The sequence below is a fragment of the Fusarium oxysporum genome, chromosome VII (genome assembly GCF_013085055.1).
Source record: "Fusarium oxysporum Fo47 chromosome VII, complete sequence".
In the NCBI taxonomy this organism is placed as follows: Eukaryota; Fungi; Ascomycota; class Sordariomycetes; order Hypocreales; family Nectriaceae; genus Fusarium; species Fusarium oxysporum.
Window position 1 is genome coordinate 909,756 of NC_072846.1, and position 16,529 is coordinate 926,284.

At 46.2% G+C, this 16,529-nt stretch overlaps 2 protein-coding genes across 2 annotated transcripts; one reads left to right on the forward strand and one right to left on the reverse strand.

Moving 5' to 3' along the window:
- The first annotated feature begins 681 nt into the window (after positions 1-681).
- FOBCDRAFT_321299 (uncharacterized protein) lies at positions 682-2,861 on the forward strand. Its single transcript, XM_054705493.2, has one exon. The coding sequence runs from the start codon at positions 895-897 to the stop codon at positions 2,680-2,682; it is 1,788 nt and encodes a 595-aa protein (XP_054561468.1). The 5' UTR covers positions 682-894; the 3' UTR covers positions 2,683-2,861.
- A 10,884-nt stretch (positions 2,862-13,745) lies between these two features.
- FOBCDRAFT_186205 (uncharacterized protein) lies at positions 13,746-14,467 on the reverse strand (the record flags this gene model as incomplete). The annotated part of the gene is made up of 2 exons (XM_054705495.2): positions 14,391-14,467; positions 13,746-14,295 (listed from the first exon to the last, which is right to left on the reverse strand). The coding sequence occupies exon 2, from the start codon at positions 14,292-14,294 to the stop codon at positions 13,746-13,748; it is 549 nt and encodes a 182-aa protein (XP_054561470.1). The 5' UTR covers position 14,295; positions 14,391-14,467.
- Positions 14,468-16,529: the final 2,062 nt, after the last annotated feature.

Sequence of the window (16,529 nt, forward strand, 5' to 3'; positions counted from 1 at the left end):
GATCCCTCCAGTGGGGGCCAATTCATTCGCCATTATCCCGATTCGTGGTGTATAGCCCGCGCGAATCGATTCGAATCGGTCCGTTGGGTCTCACCGTCGCGCATGAAGTTTCGGGCTATCCCTCGAAAGAGGAAATTCCCTGCGCCCTGTGGGTCCTCTAAAACTAGATTCAAGCTAGCTGATAGACTAATAAAAATAGATGACAGGCACGTGATAATATTAGACCGTTTTCGCTCGAGAATTTGCCAGTAAAGCCGGCTTAGGCCCATTTCCTCAAATCATATGCTAAAAGATCAAGTCTAGAACCTACAGGGCGCAGCGAATGTCGTGAGATAATACGGTATATTATCGGAAAAGGCTCACCCCCGAAAAAGGCACAGTTTATGGCAGTTTCGCTGCGCCCTAGCAAATCACCTGGCTTTTACGTGTGCACCGCCCCCAACGCGGCGAATCATAGACTCACCGCTTTACCCAAAGCAGTACTGTGTCGTCAAATTCAGCAAATGTAAGCCGGGATGGGCCCCTTTCTTCGGGAAAAAGACGAATATGAATCCATTTTGTACCGAAGTTACAGTCCGACTTTCTCGGGATTATTCCTCCGCCGCCCTGGGGGGTTTTCAATCCTACGCCGCTGGAAAAGGTGCTTTAAAAACAACGATGGATTCCTATTTCGCTGACACACATCCAGACTGCGTTAATGAAGGTACCCCGAAACAAGGCAGTAGGATACTCTTTTCAGGGTGTCTCAGCCTTTCCCTCCACTCATTTCACACCCATCTGCAGAGTGTTCGCGTCCATCCTCACACCCTCAGGGCCATACAGAGAGATGACAGACTGCAGAGTGGGTGGCAGATCTTCAATTTGGTGGACTTGGAGTCCCCCCCGGTGTAAATTATGGCAGGCCTATTCTTCGTCCATAAGACACCGTCCTCCCAGGACCTCTCCAAGAGCTCCCGCTCCGAGTCCGCCGTCATGATGAGCCACGTCCAGACCAATAGGCGGAGAGCCGAGGGCCACGACCAGCACAAGCCCTGGTCCGCCTACGTCTCCGTCCTCACGCAGCCAAGGACCGATAACGAGGGAGGGGAGTCCATTGAGAAGAAGAAGAAGAAGAAGAATATCCCGGTACGGGGGAGATCACGAGCCCTCAGGTTGGGTGCTGCAGCCGCCGCTACCTCCGGTGCTACCGACACACCCACCACCATGCAGAGGTCGTTGTCATTTCCCCCCAGCCCCGTATCCCGGTCCTTCCCCTCCTCCAACGCCTACGACCCCTTCCACTGCACCGTCATCGGCACCGAGGCCGAAACCCACACCCTCCTCCGCTGGGCCTTCTTCGAGGTCGCCCGCACAAACTTCCTCGCCGAGGCTTTCGCCCCCAACCCCCGGAGAATTATCCAAGACAACTGCCACTCATCATCTTCATCTTCGGCACCTCCACGCCATCAGGCCATCATAACTGCACGCCTGCAGCGATGCGTCCACGATGAGCTCCTCATGTACGCCACCCTCGCCTACAGCTCCAGCATGCTCGGCTGGATCACCGGCCGGTTCCGGGACGGCGAGGAGGCGCCCGAGGTTTTCATCGGGAAAGCCATCCCCCACCTCCGGTCCCGCATATACATCCGCCCGGACGCACCGCGAGGGCAACTGCAACAACAACAACAACAGCAGCACCAGCACCAGCACCAGCAAGACCAATGTCCTGTAGACGACTGGCTCATCCTATCCCTTTACTCCCTCGCCATCACCGAGCTGTGGAACGGCCTGCCGGAAATGTGGGCCAGACACGTCAAGCGGCGGAGCAGCATGGTCCGGGAGATGGCCGCTGACTCGCTGAGAGCCTGCAGGATGCACCTCCGGGCGCTTGTCTTCCTCGTCACCGAGGCCGGCGGGTGGCACCTCTTCAACCCTTACATTCTCGACAGCACCCTCCTCGCCGACAAATTCCTCGCCATAGCGTCCTCGCAGCCACCCATCCTCGGATTGACGTGGGATCCAGGCCCGACCCCGCCGCTGAGGGAGCTGCGCGTTGAGCTCAACAACGCGGCGCTGAGACATCCTCTCCTCGGGAAGCGGTTGTTGCTGGAGGGGCCGTTCAGCAGCACCACCGTCGCTGACACGAGATTGAGGGCCACGCTGCGGGATCTGGTGGAGTATTGTCGGGTGGCGCAGGTGATCTGGGCCCGGTCGGATTACGTCGCCGCCGAGGTCGAGACGTGGCTTTTTCGGCGGCTGCAGGCCATCCAGATGCGTCTGCTGCTGCACTTCCACGATCAGACCCCCCTCCGCCACGACGACCGCTGCACCTCGCTCGCCGCCCTCGTCTTCATCGCCGTTGTCATCCCCTCCCCTGGGACGAAGATCAGTGCGCAGTACCTCAGTCACAGTTTTCGCCTCACGATGACAACCATGCCCCCCCCGTCTTCTTCAACAGATTTGCAAGAATATGCCGATGATGATGATGAAGACGCAGAAGGAGAGAAGGACCAAAATATTCAAGAGTTGAGGGCGTGGCATGTGTTCATCTGCAGTCTCATATCCAAGCCTTTCGAGGACTGGGAGTGGTTCCAGGAGCAGATCCATAGCCAGAGCGCCCGGCTTAGGTATACCGACGAGGCCGAGTTCTCGAGACTCATGGAAGAGTATTTACACCTACCGTCCAGGGAGGGGATGATTTGACGATGGCAAAATCCGCATGTGACCACGACACCTTTATAGAGCAAAAGATGTAACTAGAGTCAACACCACAAAAGATCCGTTTTCTGGATTCAGGGCTAAATTTTTCCGGCTAGGTCATCTTTTTGGTGTGTAATAGTCTAGTACCCAATAGGAATTTTATTAGTATACGGTAATGTAAGTGAGAAAGAATATTGCGGTTTTCGTGTAGAAATTGAAGCCATTGTCGAGCCCTGGGCATAGATCTAAATTCTACACAAATTCTCCCAACAGCCACTAATTAAAGAGCTTTCTATATTAACAAATCTATAATTTAGGTCTAAAATATATATAACTTCTAGACTAAGATAAATCAGTATTACCAAACTTAGGCTAAGGTATAGCATTTAATAAAGTAACGTATATGATAAGCATGTGCACCAAACAAGTATGTGCACCAACAAATCTTAACCTTTAAAATAGAAATGATCACAAAAAGACGACAAATCATCCGATCAATTGAAACTAATCGCCAGACTCTTCACCAGATATCGAAACAACTATCTGACATGTTCTTGCATTATGTCCTGTCTTGCCACATGCTCCACAACGCCTTTCCCCTCGCGCTGACCCTTCCCGACCACAACTTTTCGGCGATTCAGCCACTACCTGCGTATCGACATCCATCTGATTAATTACTTGCCTTCCTTCCTCTATTGTCATTGCTCCTCCTCTCTGTAGTCGGGTTCTTTTTGCCCTCCGCCGCCGGCTTAGTATCTCATTCGCCCGTTCAAGATCTTGGACCTTGACCTTTAATAAGCTAACCTCATGCATGACCGCCTTGGTCCCCTTGGAAAGAGACTTCAATGCTTCCAGAGCTGACTCTGGTGAGCTGCTGTGATGCCTTCTGATCCGTTTTGCGAGATACTCCGATTGCGACCCGGCCTCAAGCACCGTCTTTGGCATCTTTAAGACCCATGGGGGTAGAGGGGCCAGTCTCCTCCTCAACTGGCGTTGGAGTCCGTAGCTGCACATCAAGTTTCGGGACCACATGTTCCGGGTCAAGTGGAACAAGCCCGGCACCTCTAAAAGCTGCTTTGATATTTTCCTCTGTTATAGTGGCCTCAAATGCGGCATAAAAAGCCGGAAAGAACTCGGTCTTGGAAACGTGGGTTATAGACCTTCTGATCAGCTGCTCTATTTCTCGACCATATGCCTTTTTCAGCGGCCCAAAGCACCCGACGTCAAGGGGATGAAGCAGGTGGGAAGAATGAGGTGGCATACAGAGTGTGATGGTATTGTTCTCCTCACAGTATATCTGGAAGTCGGCCGAATGGTGACTTTCGTGGCCATCAAGGACCAGAAGACGATAGCGACTATTGGATCGCTTGGCTGTAGACCGGTCAAAGTGCTTTAGCCACTCGAGGCCCCTCTCATTGTCAGTCCAGCCATTTTGGGATGTTGCAATAGCCCAATCGCCTGGGAGGTTGTTTTCTCGATACCAGTTAGCGAGGTGATACTGGCCCGAACCTATAATGAACGGCGGGATCGCTCGACCTTCCGCATTGATCGCCTGGATGACAGTAATCCATTCCCGATTTCCAGGCTGCACTGATTTCGGCTTTCCACGCCTTTCTGCACCTGTGACAACCATTCCACTTGCAATGACGCCCATCATGAAGCCGGTCTCGTCAAAGTTCCAGATGTCATCCGATCGGATGCCGTACTTGGCGATTGTGTTCTCCACGAGCCTGAACCAGTTGCGAATAATGGTCGGATCTTCGCATTTGGCTCTCTGGTAGTCGTACTTACGAAAAAAACGCGTTTTGGGCTCTTTGTGTCGCTTGACGAAGTTCATAGCCCAACGCTTGCCGACGGGTGACACGTCGCGGTCGGCGAGCAGTCGGTTGGCCATCTCTTCCACACCACGTAGTCGTGGGGGAAATCCTCGCGAATCTAGGTCGAGAATGAACTTGATTATGATCTGTTCCTCCAGATCAGTTAGTTTGCGTGATTTCGGGATCCAGTCACGTCGCGATTGGATCCCATTTTGTCGGCGACGCAACGCCCAATAGTTAACTTGGTATAACCTAGCAGCGCCTCGGAGACCTAATTTTGGGTTGTTTCGAAGCGCTTGAAGTGCAAGAAGAATTTGACATTCAGAATAGAGTTGAGGCATGGTCATTGGCTGAGCATTAATTGATTAAACTGGCATTGGTGATGGCTGAGGGACTTTTGGTGCACATACTTGTTTGGTGCACATGCTTATCATGTACCTTAGAATATTTTAATTACATAAATAACCTGCACCTTCTACGCTATAGGTTATGTAAATATATAGTTACACATCAAAGAATCCAGACCCATCTTCGCAGAAAACCACATAGGCTTATAAAGAAGGAGATTAATAAAGTCAAGTCATAGGCCGAAGCACTCGACCTCATCGATAGCAACAAAGAGATCTTAGCTCTACCGCCTATCCCAGAAAATAGTTTACTAATCAAAGCACTTAATAAGCCTAAAAGCAAAGGGTTTTAATATACCTTTACTATAGACTACTAGACCATAAATATAAACTCAAGATAAAGAAATAAATACCTCTAGAAAGTATATAATATTAAGCTAGACTTACAGGGTGGTGCGGGTCCAGCGTCAGTAGTTTATTATGGTAGTTTCTGTTGAACGGATCGCGTGCGCCTTGATGTCCTTAATTGTATGTGTATTGTCCCAACTCCATCCCCCGCCTTCCTCGGAGAGGGGCCTGCTTATTATGCTTTCCTGAATGGGTCTATGATTGCCGACAGCTGACTATTAGGTCACATGATACCCCGTGCGACCATCCTACTGTTCAACAAATAGCGACTCGTGATGTGGAAGGTAGGACAGCGATAGGGGCATCTCTAAGTCACTAGAGCATAACAAATAGATAAGGGGGAGTATTTCTTCTTCCTCTCTTTCTTCTCTATTACTTCCTTCGCCGGCAAGCAGCTATACAAGTTGGAAAAAAATGCTATTATCACTTTCGGGGAGGGCTAACTAATCTACCGCATTAAGCGGCTTTCCTGCAAGATTAGTATTATAAATAGAGTCCCTAATTCCTAAGGCAATTATATTTCTATTATAAAGCTATTAGTCTTTTTGTTTAGTAATTTAGTTATTTTAGATCGCTAAGTATTTATAAAAAGGTAGTTCTTATTCTTCCCGGTATATTAAAGCTGTTTCTTAAACTACAGCTTCTTTAGAGCGCAGTTTATAATAACTTCTTTATTATCTTATAATTCTGATTTTAGACGCTTAATTTCTTGGATTATAATATTATATACAGAATAGAGCTGAGATTTCTCCTCTTTGACATAAGTCTCTGCGATAAAGACTTTTTGCTAGTTATATATTGCTTAGAGACTTATATTATAGGTATAATTCCTTATTAGCTTTGCTTTTTAGCTTTGCTTTCTTTCCTTACTTTAACGTGGTTGATAAGCATGCCGACCGGACAAGTATGCCGACCAAAAATCCCTCATCCTACATCATTTCCATCTGATCAGATACTTCTCAACCACCCATTATGTCACAACCTTCAAATGAAGCTAGAATTCTTCTTGCCCTTCGGGCCCTTCAAAATAACCCAAAATTACGTCTCCGACGCGCTGCTACTATATATAAGGTTGGATATAGTACCCTCCGTGACCGAAGGAATGGCATTCAATCGCGAAGCGATTGGGTCCCAAAGTCACGGAAACTATCTGATCTAGAAGAACAGACAATAGTTCAATTCCTCCTTGACCTAGATTCCCGAGGATTTCCTGCGCGACTGCGTTTTGTGGAAGAAATAGCCAATTCTCTGCTCGCAGACCGCGATGCATCACCTGTTGGCAAGCGCTGGGCTCATAACTTTGTCAAGCGGCAACCAGAGCTAAAGACGCGTTTATTTCGGAGATATGACTACCAGAGAGCCAAATGCGAAGATCCGACTATTATTCGTGGCTGGTTTAGGCTTGTACAGAATACAATTGCAAAGTACAGTATCCGATCAGATGATATCTGGAACTTTGATGAGACTGGCTTTATGATGGGCCTTATAATGGCCGGTATGGCAGTTACAGGCTCGGAAAGGCAAGGAAGACCAAAATCAGTGCAGCCTGGAAATCGGGAATGGATTACAGTAATCCAGGCGATCAATGCAGAAGGTCAATCGATCGCGCCATTCATCATTGGTGCGGGCCAATATCACCTTGCCAACTGGTACCGAGAAAGCAACCTCCCGGCCGACTGGGTTATTGCAACGAGCCAAAATGGTTGGACAAATAATGAGCTGGGTCTTGAGTGGCTAAAGCACTTTGATCGGTTTACAACTAACCGATCAACTGGTCCCTATCGTCTTCTGATCCTCGATGGCCACGAAAGCCACCACTCGGCCGATTTCGAGAGATATTGCAAGGAGAACAAGATCATTACGCTCTGTATGCCTGCTCATGCATCTCACCTACTCCAGCCTCTCGATATTGGGTGCTTTGCAGTACTGAAAAAGGCTTATGGTCAAGAAATAGAGCATCTGATCAGATGCTCTATTACCCATATTTCCAAGACTGAGTTCTTCCCGGCCTTTTATGCCGCCTTTAAAGCTACTTTTACAGAAAGCAATATCCGGGGGGGTTTTAGAGGAGCTGGACTTGCCCCTCTTGACCCAGAAACCGTGATCTCAAAGCTTGATGTGCAGCTACGAACCCCAACGCCTCCCGGGGAGGTCAGCCAACCATCAACCCCATGGGTTTCAAAGACTCCTAAGACAGCAACAGAGGCTCAATCTCAGTCTGAATACTTAGAAAGACGAATCAGAAGGCATAAAAGCAGCTCCCCAGAGTCAATTATAGAGGCTTTAAAGTCAAATACTAAAGCAACAAGGGCAATTATGCATGAGGTTGTCTTATTGAGAAATGAGGTGCGAAATCTTCGAGATGCAAATGAGATACTAAGCCGGCGCCGGAGGGCAAAAAGGACTAGACTACAGAAAGGAGGGGCAATGACTGTACAGGAAGCATCGCAAGTAATTGATCAGATGGATGTTAATGCGCAGGTAGTGGCCGAATCATCAAGAAGTGGTGGTCGAGGAAGGTCGGAGCGACCGGGCAGTCGGCGTTGTGGTGTATGCGGCACAGCCGGGCATAATGCAAGGACCTGTCAGGTAGTAATTGAGACATCCAGGGAAGAGTATAGTAAGTAGTTTTACTTGATTAGATGGTTTGTGGTGTTTTTAAATGGATTTAAAAGTTTAAGGCTGAGATTTTTGGTCGGCATACTTGTCCGGTCGGCATGCTTATCAACCACGTTATCTTATTATATTACTTTTTAATATAACTTTATTAATTATTAACGTATTTTTTAATAGTCTCCTTTAGTAATACACCTTTATTAATAATATTACGGATATACTTAAGACTACTGCGAGTGGGAGAATTAAAGATATTATAGTATTGCTCTCTACTGTGTTTAGCGGTATTAAAAGTAGTAAAAAACCGATATACGCAGAATTAACTATTTACTTTGCTTTTAGCTGCTTTTTGATAAGATAAAAAACTATAGGTTAATTTATAAATAGAAAAATCCCTGATCTTTTAAAGCCTAATATAATATAATACTATGCCTTAGCATCTCGAAGAGTAAGAGGCTGCTTGCTGTGCTTAGAAGTATTATAAAATAAGCCCTTTTAATGCCGGATATAAGAAAATATAACCGCCTAAGCAGCTTTTAGATTTATGGACGATAGTATAATAAAGTTAGATATAACTTATGCTCTTGTTACTGATTTAAGTCTTGATTTTAGGCGTTTTTATATTGAAAAGGGCATAAAAAGGCAATACAGCTTGGTGCGGGTTTGTCACACTTTTATGCCCAACCTAGCAAGTTAGGTTGGCTCGCCTGGGGCTCCCACCCCACATGAGCCAACGGGTACGTTAGTAGGATATTGATAGATAAGAAGCCTTCTACTTAGCCATAGAACAAGAAGAAAGAAGTATTATTGCTTAGACCTAGCCCTAGGTCTTATAGAATTTCTGGTAATGTATATGGCTTAGGCATATAAAGACCATTTAAATTTGAGCCAACAATGTGCTTAAGATAGCTAGTTGATGGGGCCTTGAATTAAGCCACTTGAGGTAGTGGAATATGAAGCGTTAGATAGTCCCATAACGCAGAGAGCTATACTAGTACGGAAACTGGGATAAGAGCCGTCCAATTTTAGAAGGACCCTATTGGCTGCCAATGTGCGGAACCCGGAAACACGTCCCGGCTCCAGTGGAACATTTTTTTCTTTAATAAAAATATCAATTATAGTACAGTAGAGTCTAACACTTTAAGTCTAGTAGGGTTGATTATTGCTATAGTATAGAGTTGGTTTGCATTATTCTGTATCAGAAGAACTCCTTAGCCTCATCAAAGGTGTTCATTGTCAACTCTATCTTCCCAGTTCACAATACTCACCATTCACTTCATCCACCACAAAATGCTTCTTATATACTTAACAAGAACAAACTGCCCTTATGGCATTCTGCGGAGGTTCAGACTAACAGCACAGAAAATTCAACCAAACCAAACCTCTAGACGATCTTCCAATCTTAATAGGCGGATAGAATAACTTATTTTAAATCTTATAGCTAGGGTCTTTTCCTCTCAGAGATACGCGCTTTCCTAAACGACTAGACCACTCATCAATCCGCGTTTTATCAATGGCAGAAAAGCTTATGGTAAAGGGAATAATGCGACTGCCAAATTTGTGGCTACAAAGGTCCCACTATTAGACGATACTCACTAAGTTCATGATGTCCTTGAATGCATTTATGAATGAGTGTGAGCAAAATCTCCTATATGTTGACTAGGCGTAGCCGTGCGAGGGAGTAGTTTAGCATACCCCTGAGCTTCCTTCCTACTTAACTTCATCCGGCCCCCTTGAGATATCAATAATATTGGGGGACTCCTCTTCACTGATGAAACGAATCTGCTCCCGGGCATTCTCCTGTAGTTTAATCCCCAGCCGAACTAAGTCCTCACGGATCTTATCAATATCCTCATCACTGATAAAGTGCTGTTCCAGTTCTGAACCGTTATTGTGCCTGGCGGCACCTGTATGGATGGCGCTCTGGTTTGGTAAAAGGAGTGCAAAAGGTAATAGTACTGCTGTCGAAATGTTTTATCTGTTTGTGTGTTTCTGAAGCGATCTGGTGTTTGCACTTGGCTTATCTGAAAGAGGAGTTCTTGTGGCAAAACTGGCACGTGATGCTGGGTCATGCTGTTTCTGTTGTTGCATCTTCCATTTCCACAGTCTTCAAAGACTCCACTATGTGGTTTGGTTTTGGACGGTTTCGAATGCTCAATAGGTTGATTAGATTGAGCCCGGGCGCTACTGCTAACGCCTAGAGTACTTGATGCTGTATCATCGGTTCTGGTCGTTGGTTTTGGGATATGAGATTTCATTTTGAATAGCGCTTTGTTTCCTTTTCTTCTTGTTTTTTTTTGTTGATCTCTGGGGTCGACGGGTCATGTCTTTGTTGCGGCATATTATATATGGATTACATACGCCTATGGTGCTCGCGGGTAGAGAGAGATTCCTATGATTCCAACGCTACAGCGGTTCCATCCTAATATATATCCTGGTAACAAACTGGCGATAGCTGTGCATAAACCCGGCCTTTGCGATCGCATGTCCAAATGCGACTAAAATCAAACTCTGCAGTCATTCGAGCGTGTCAGATGTCAAGGTAAGGATGGCACGACATTTGCAGGTGATCTTGGTTGTCCGAAAAACAACGGATGTCAACTTGACCTCACTGGTGTTGAACAGCTGTTTAGTATTGGTTCCTATGGTTTGTGCAAGTAACCCTTTATTGATTAAGTAAAAAAGTTTCCAAGGTCTAGACCAATCGATTTCAGGAAAGTCACTACTTTCATTGATTCTAGATCGTTAGAACGGCCAAGCCGGTAATATGTGCTATATTATTGGCCGAACCTGCCCCACTCTATTGTGCCACAAACTGAGAACTGAGCATAAAGCCGGAGCATTTGAGCCTGACTTCTAAAATTAATGGTTCATGGACTCAACAGAAGCAATCGAAAATTTTCGGGATTTTAAAGCGACTACGTGCAGTAAAGTTGAAATAATAAGCTTACCTCTAAACGACGTCATTAAATTGCGTTTGCTCCGCAGCATCAAAAGCCGGCTACCGCCTGCGCGATCTTCCCTTGTTAAATAGTAGGCTAAGTATGTTGTGGCGATTGTGTTACCCAATACATAAAATAGCCTAACGTATACGATAAGCGCGTGCACCAAACAAGTGCATGCACCACTACACTGTGCGGCTAAAAATAGCTTACCCTATAGTATTTCAGCACTTAAATAAATTAGCTAATGTTGAACAGGTGCTGGGGCCTCACGTGCAAGCAGGGATACTTTAAGATTACAGCCTAAATGGTACAACCTCTAAGGGGTATTTCAACAGAACACAACATGAATACACCAATTCACATCAACGAACCGAATACACGTAATGTCTGACAGCTAAAAGTCTAGAAAAATTATTTCTTAAAATAGTATAACATACACGACAAGCATGCCGATCAGACAAGCATGCCGATCAAAAGTCCCTCAACCTTACATCTAACTATCTGATCAATTGATTCTCAACCAAATAATATGTCTCAATCTAATAAAGAGGCTCAAATCCTTCTTGCACTTCAGGCCTATCAGGCAGACCCAAAATTAAGTCTGCGACGAGCCGCGTTCATTTATGATGTCCACTTTGATACCCCTATGGCCGATACTGTGGCCCTCCAGCTCGCAGTGATTGTATTCCAAACTCACGGAAACTGAATGATCTAGAGGAACAGATTATAGTCCAGTATATCCTTGACCTAGATTCGCGAGGATTTCCTTCCCGACATCGTGATGTTGAAGAAATGGCAAATCGACTGCTTGCTGACCGCAATGCATCATCAGTTGGCAAGCGCTGGGCTATCAATTTTATCAAGCGGCAACCAGAGCTCAAGACGCGTTTTCAGCGGAGATAGGACTATCAGAGGGCTAAATGCGAAGATCCAATCGCTATTCGTAATTGGTTCAGGCTCGTACAGAACACAATCGCAAAGTATGGCATCCGATCAGATGATATCTGGAACTTTAATGAGACCGGCTTTATGATAGGCGTGATATCAAGCGGTATAGTTAATACCAGCTCGGAAAGGCGTGGACGGCCAAAATTATTGGAGCCTGAAAACCGGGAATGGGTTACGGTGATTCAAGCGATTAATGCAGAAGGTCAGGCGATTGATCCATTCATCGTGGTTGCAGGCCAATATCATCTTGCCAATTGGTACCGAGAAAGCAACCTCCCGGCCTCTTGGGCTATCGCCACGACCCAAAATGGCTGGACAGATAACGAGACAGGCCTCGAGTGGCTAAAGCACTTTGATCGATGTACAATCAACCGATCAACTGGTCCCTATCGTCTTCTGATCCTCGATGGCCATGAAAGTCACCATTCGGCCGACTTCCAGATATACTGTGAGGAGAACAATACCATCACACTCTGTATGCCACCTCATTCTTCCCACCTGCTTCATCCCCTTGACGTCGGGTGCTTTGGGCCGCTGAAAAAGGCATATGGTCGAGAAATAGAGCAGCTGATCAGAAGGTCTATAACCCACATTTCCAAGACCGAGTTCTTCCCGGCCTTTTACGCCGCCTTTCAATTGACTATGACTGAGGCAAATATCAAGTGGGGTTTTAGAGGCGCTGGTCTTGTTACTTTTGACCCGGAAGTTGTGATCTCAAAACTCGATGTGCAGCTACGGACTCCAACGCCTGTTGAGGAGGTGGTCCAACAATCTCAATCTTGGACTTCAAGGACCCCAAGAACAGTTCTTGAGGCGGGATCTCAGTCTGAATACCTTCAAAGAGGAATCAGAAGACATCACAATAGCTCCCCAGAGTCAATATTTGAAGCTCTAAGATGTCTTGAGAAAGGAACTAAGGCAGTTATGCATAAGGTTGCGTTACTTGCAGCTGAGAACCGAGATCTTCGATAGGTAAATGAGATACTTAGCCGGCGGCGCAGGGCAAAAAGAACCCGCCTGCAGAATAGAGGGAGTATGATTATACAGGAAGGTCAGGATCTAATTGATCAGATGGATGTAGATATACAGGTAGTAGCCGAATCATTAAGATGTAGTAGTCAAGGAAGTTCGGCGCGACTGAGGGTTCGGCGTTGCGGGACTTGCGGTAAGACTGGGCATAATGCAAGAACCTGTCAGGATGGTATTGAGGCCCCAGAGATGAGTATAGTAGTTGATTTCCATTGATCAGATGATTTATTGTGTTTTTATTGCGATTTATCTTAAGAAGGTTGAGATTTTTGTCCCGCTCGCTTGTCGTGTACGTTACCGAAAGTGGAATTCAATGCCGGCGCTGGGTTGAATAGTTGCCTTACAAAGCTGCCAGAGCGGCATCTGGTATTACTCGTTCAAGTGGATATAACCCTCCATATTATTACTGATTAATCTTGTCTCATCTGGTTATTCTCTGTGACTAGATAGAATAAAGTAGTAGATGTGGTTCTGTGTATATTCCTACTCAATGTTGACCCCGCAACTTTTATTGTAGTGGAGGATTTGACTCAAATCGCCCGCAAATAATACCTAGGGCATCGCCACTGAAGAGTCTCCTAATTCGGCTCCTGGCTGTACCATGTAACGCCAAAAATCCGGGCTACGTCTCAGTCGGCAGGGTGAGAAGCAGGGGACACTTTGTAGACGCCACTACTAGCATCCCTAGCAATGTTGCAGGAGGGAACACACCATTTGGTAGGCACGATGGCTCCGCAACGTCGATGAAAGGCCAAAATTGATATGTAGTTTTGTTTGGGTATGACAACCAATGTCCAAAACGTCTGTATATATGGAGTCAACTTTGTGATGCCATCCTTGGGTGCCAAGGCTCATGATGATGAAGACTTAGGAGATTCGGAGTGGGGATAAACGTTGTAACGCCACTGATGATATGAAATCTATTACATAGGTACATACTGAATTATTAATACTTTCTAAGCTTTCCTCACTTGAACGCAATAATTGCTCAAAATGTCATTCATAATCCTCCGACAAATTCCATGATTCGCCCAGTCCGTCATCCGCGAGACAAAAGGCATAAGAAGAGTGTTCGACTCAACAACGACCTCCTCATAAAGCTCCCACTCATCCGTCAAAGTACCTGGTGTACTCGGTGCACCGGGGTTCGGCGGTCGACGAACCAGACACTCGATCCATACAGTAACACCTGCTCTAGCATCCACGCGAGCACGAACACCATTCTTGATTCCCAGAAATGTGATAGGCCATTCCTCATCCTGCGTTAGACCCGGAGCCAACTCAAGCCGCTGGAAGCAAAGAAAGCTCTGGACACTGCTATTGGGCGGCCCGAAAAAGGGCTCGCTTTGCACCAGCCCAAAGTCAGGCGTTGTCGCGGAGAAGCTCACGAAAACTGCGTTATGCTTCAGCAAAGGCGTGTATGTGTGAATATGAGCGAGTACAATTTCCCACGAGAGATGGCTCGGGATGGATGCAGTGTCCAATGTGCGATGCTTTGCCCGCATCACCTGGCGTTCATGTAAGCGTTAGTCATGGCTTTGTAATGCAATACACAAATGTGAAACACCACAGCCATTCGATGGCAGCTTGGCTCAAGCTCACCTTGTGTGTTGACTAATGAACCCGTTGCTTTGTAACGCCTGTAGAAAATCCTTTTTCCCCGCAAGTTGAGGTAATTTCAGCCAACAGGTGGTATGGTCAGCACTAGCAAGAATCAGGCACTGCACTATGAACTCTTGGCTGACAGTCGGCGATCAAAAAGGCGCAGTTTTACACCGAGTACTTCAAAAACTCCAAAATATCTCTGCTTACTTTCGAAGGTTAAACTTTAATAAAAGATGAGGCTGTAATCTTTTTGTTCATCCTTTGAAATAATCGTGGGGCACAGCAATTGGCCCAGGTACGACCCACGATATTAAAAGTGACATTCGACAGAACAGGCCAATAGCAAGACCGCTTTCACCAGTTAGTTCTATAAATAAAACAAATAGTGGCATGCGCTAAGATTAGCTTTCTTAATGCACGAATTAACTTCGCTGCTGAAGGATTATGAGTTAATCAAGTTCTGACATCACTGAATTTATCATATATATGATTAGTTTCTCTTCCGAAATAATGAATCGGGGATATTTGTCTGAATTTTGAGAATTAATTGTTTACATCATAGCCTCGTCTCGTGACAATTGAACACCAAACCGTCAATATCTCCTTGACAGTCATAAAGGCACAAATACATCGCGGACCCACTCTTAGATTAGTCATGGCATCAGTACATCAGAGAACTTCCAAACTTTCTCCACTAAAAACTCCATGACGTAAATTCCGACAATACCTCCATGGCCGACGCTCCTGCAATAGCCATTGGCAACGAGACCGGCCAGTTCAACGGCATTGACCTACAATTGAGGGTCCTAGTAGAAAACAGTTATCCTGGGCAGAACGAGGATAGTACCGTTAGGCCCGATTTTAAACCCACGGACTATTGCGGCACCCATTTTGATCCCTTTCTTATCGAACATGGCGACTTTAATATCCACAAGCTCCCATCTACGCCGTTGAAGCTGCTCCAGACCTTACTACCGGAATGGCTGATTGAAAAATGGGTCGATTATACAAACAACGGAGTCGTGCTTGAGCAGCCGTCAGAGTCAATGGAAGCCGACATCTGCGGCAGAGATCTGGATCTGGATAGGGGTCTTATTGTATATGCAAAATCATAAGGAATATCGATTTGAGGATCATTGGAGAGCCCGTACAGCAGAGGATCATGTCCCCGATCACAACATCGTCAAATTCATGACCTACAACCACTTTCATCTTCTAAAACGACGGCTGCGGCTTGACGATCCGGATAGCATTGAATACGGCGTCCCTCATCCGTTCAGCAAGCTCAACGAATGGTCCCACATTATACAGACCGCTGCGACAGAGCTCTTCATTCCCGACACAAATATCTCTGTGGATGAAGGTATCATCGACTTCGAGGGGAAAAGCATACATAAGATAGCAATCCCTAATAAACCAATAGACACAGGGCTCAAGATTTGGCAACTATCGTAGCGCGGCTATCTTTTGCGGTGGACCTGGCATATACCTGGCTCAAAATATGGACCGATAGGTTGAATTCCGCCGCGGCCGGCCCAAGACGACATCATCTCCTACGAAGATGGCTGACCTGAACCAGACTCAAGCCGTTGTCGTTGCCCTAGTCAGCAAGCTGCCGGTGGGGGTATATCACGTCTTCGTTAACAATCTCTTCTCGGCGCCCGACCTTTTCATCGTTTTAAGGCACCTATGGATTGAAGCCACCGAAACCTGCCAGACAAACTGTGGCCTCTATCGCCAGCTCGTCAAGCTTAAGGCAGCCGATAAAACAGGCAAGTCAGACTTCACTTGGTGGCAATTGGAGGCTTAGCCAACAGTAGATATTTAGTACGAAACAATCACCTTCGAAGATCCGTGCTAACAAGTTCTTAGGTCAATCAGATAGCGCAGAAAGATAATGCTTTGGTCGTGTTCCTTAGTACTGTTTATACGGGCCATGAAGTGACTGAACTTCTTCGCCATCGGCCGATAACAACAGCCCCATATGCACAGCCGGTCAAGCAGAAATTTGATAATAAGGGCGAATTGAAGCTGCTGATACCGTCTGTTGCTGCCGATTATAACGGCCTTATGACTAGGGTCGATATTAGTGATCATTATCGTAGCAACAACACCACAGAACATCGGCAGAGACG

Bases quoted from the DNA above. Each gene is read 5' to 3' on its own strand.
- FOBCDRAFT_321299 (XM_054705493.2), top strand. From the start codon at position 895: ATGGCAGGCCTATTCTTCGTCCATAAGACACCGTCCTCCCAGGACCTC.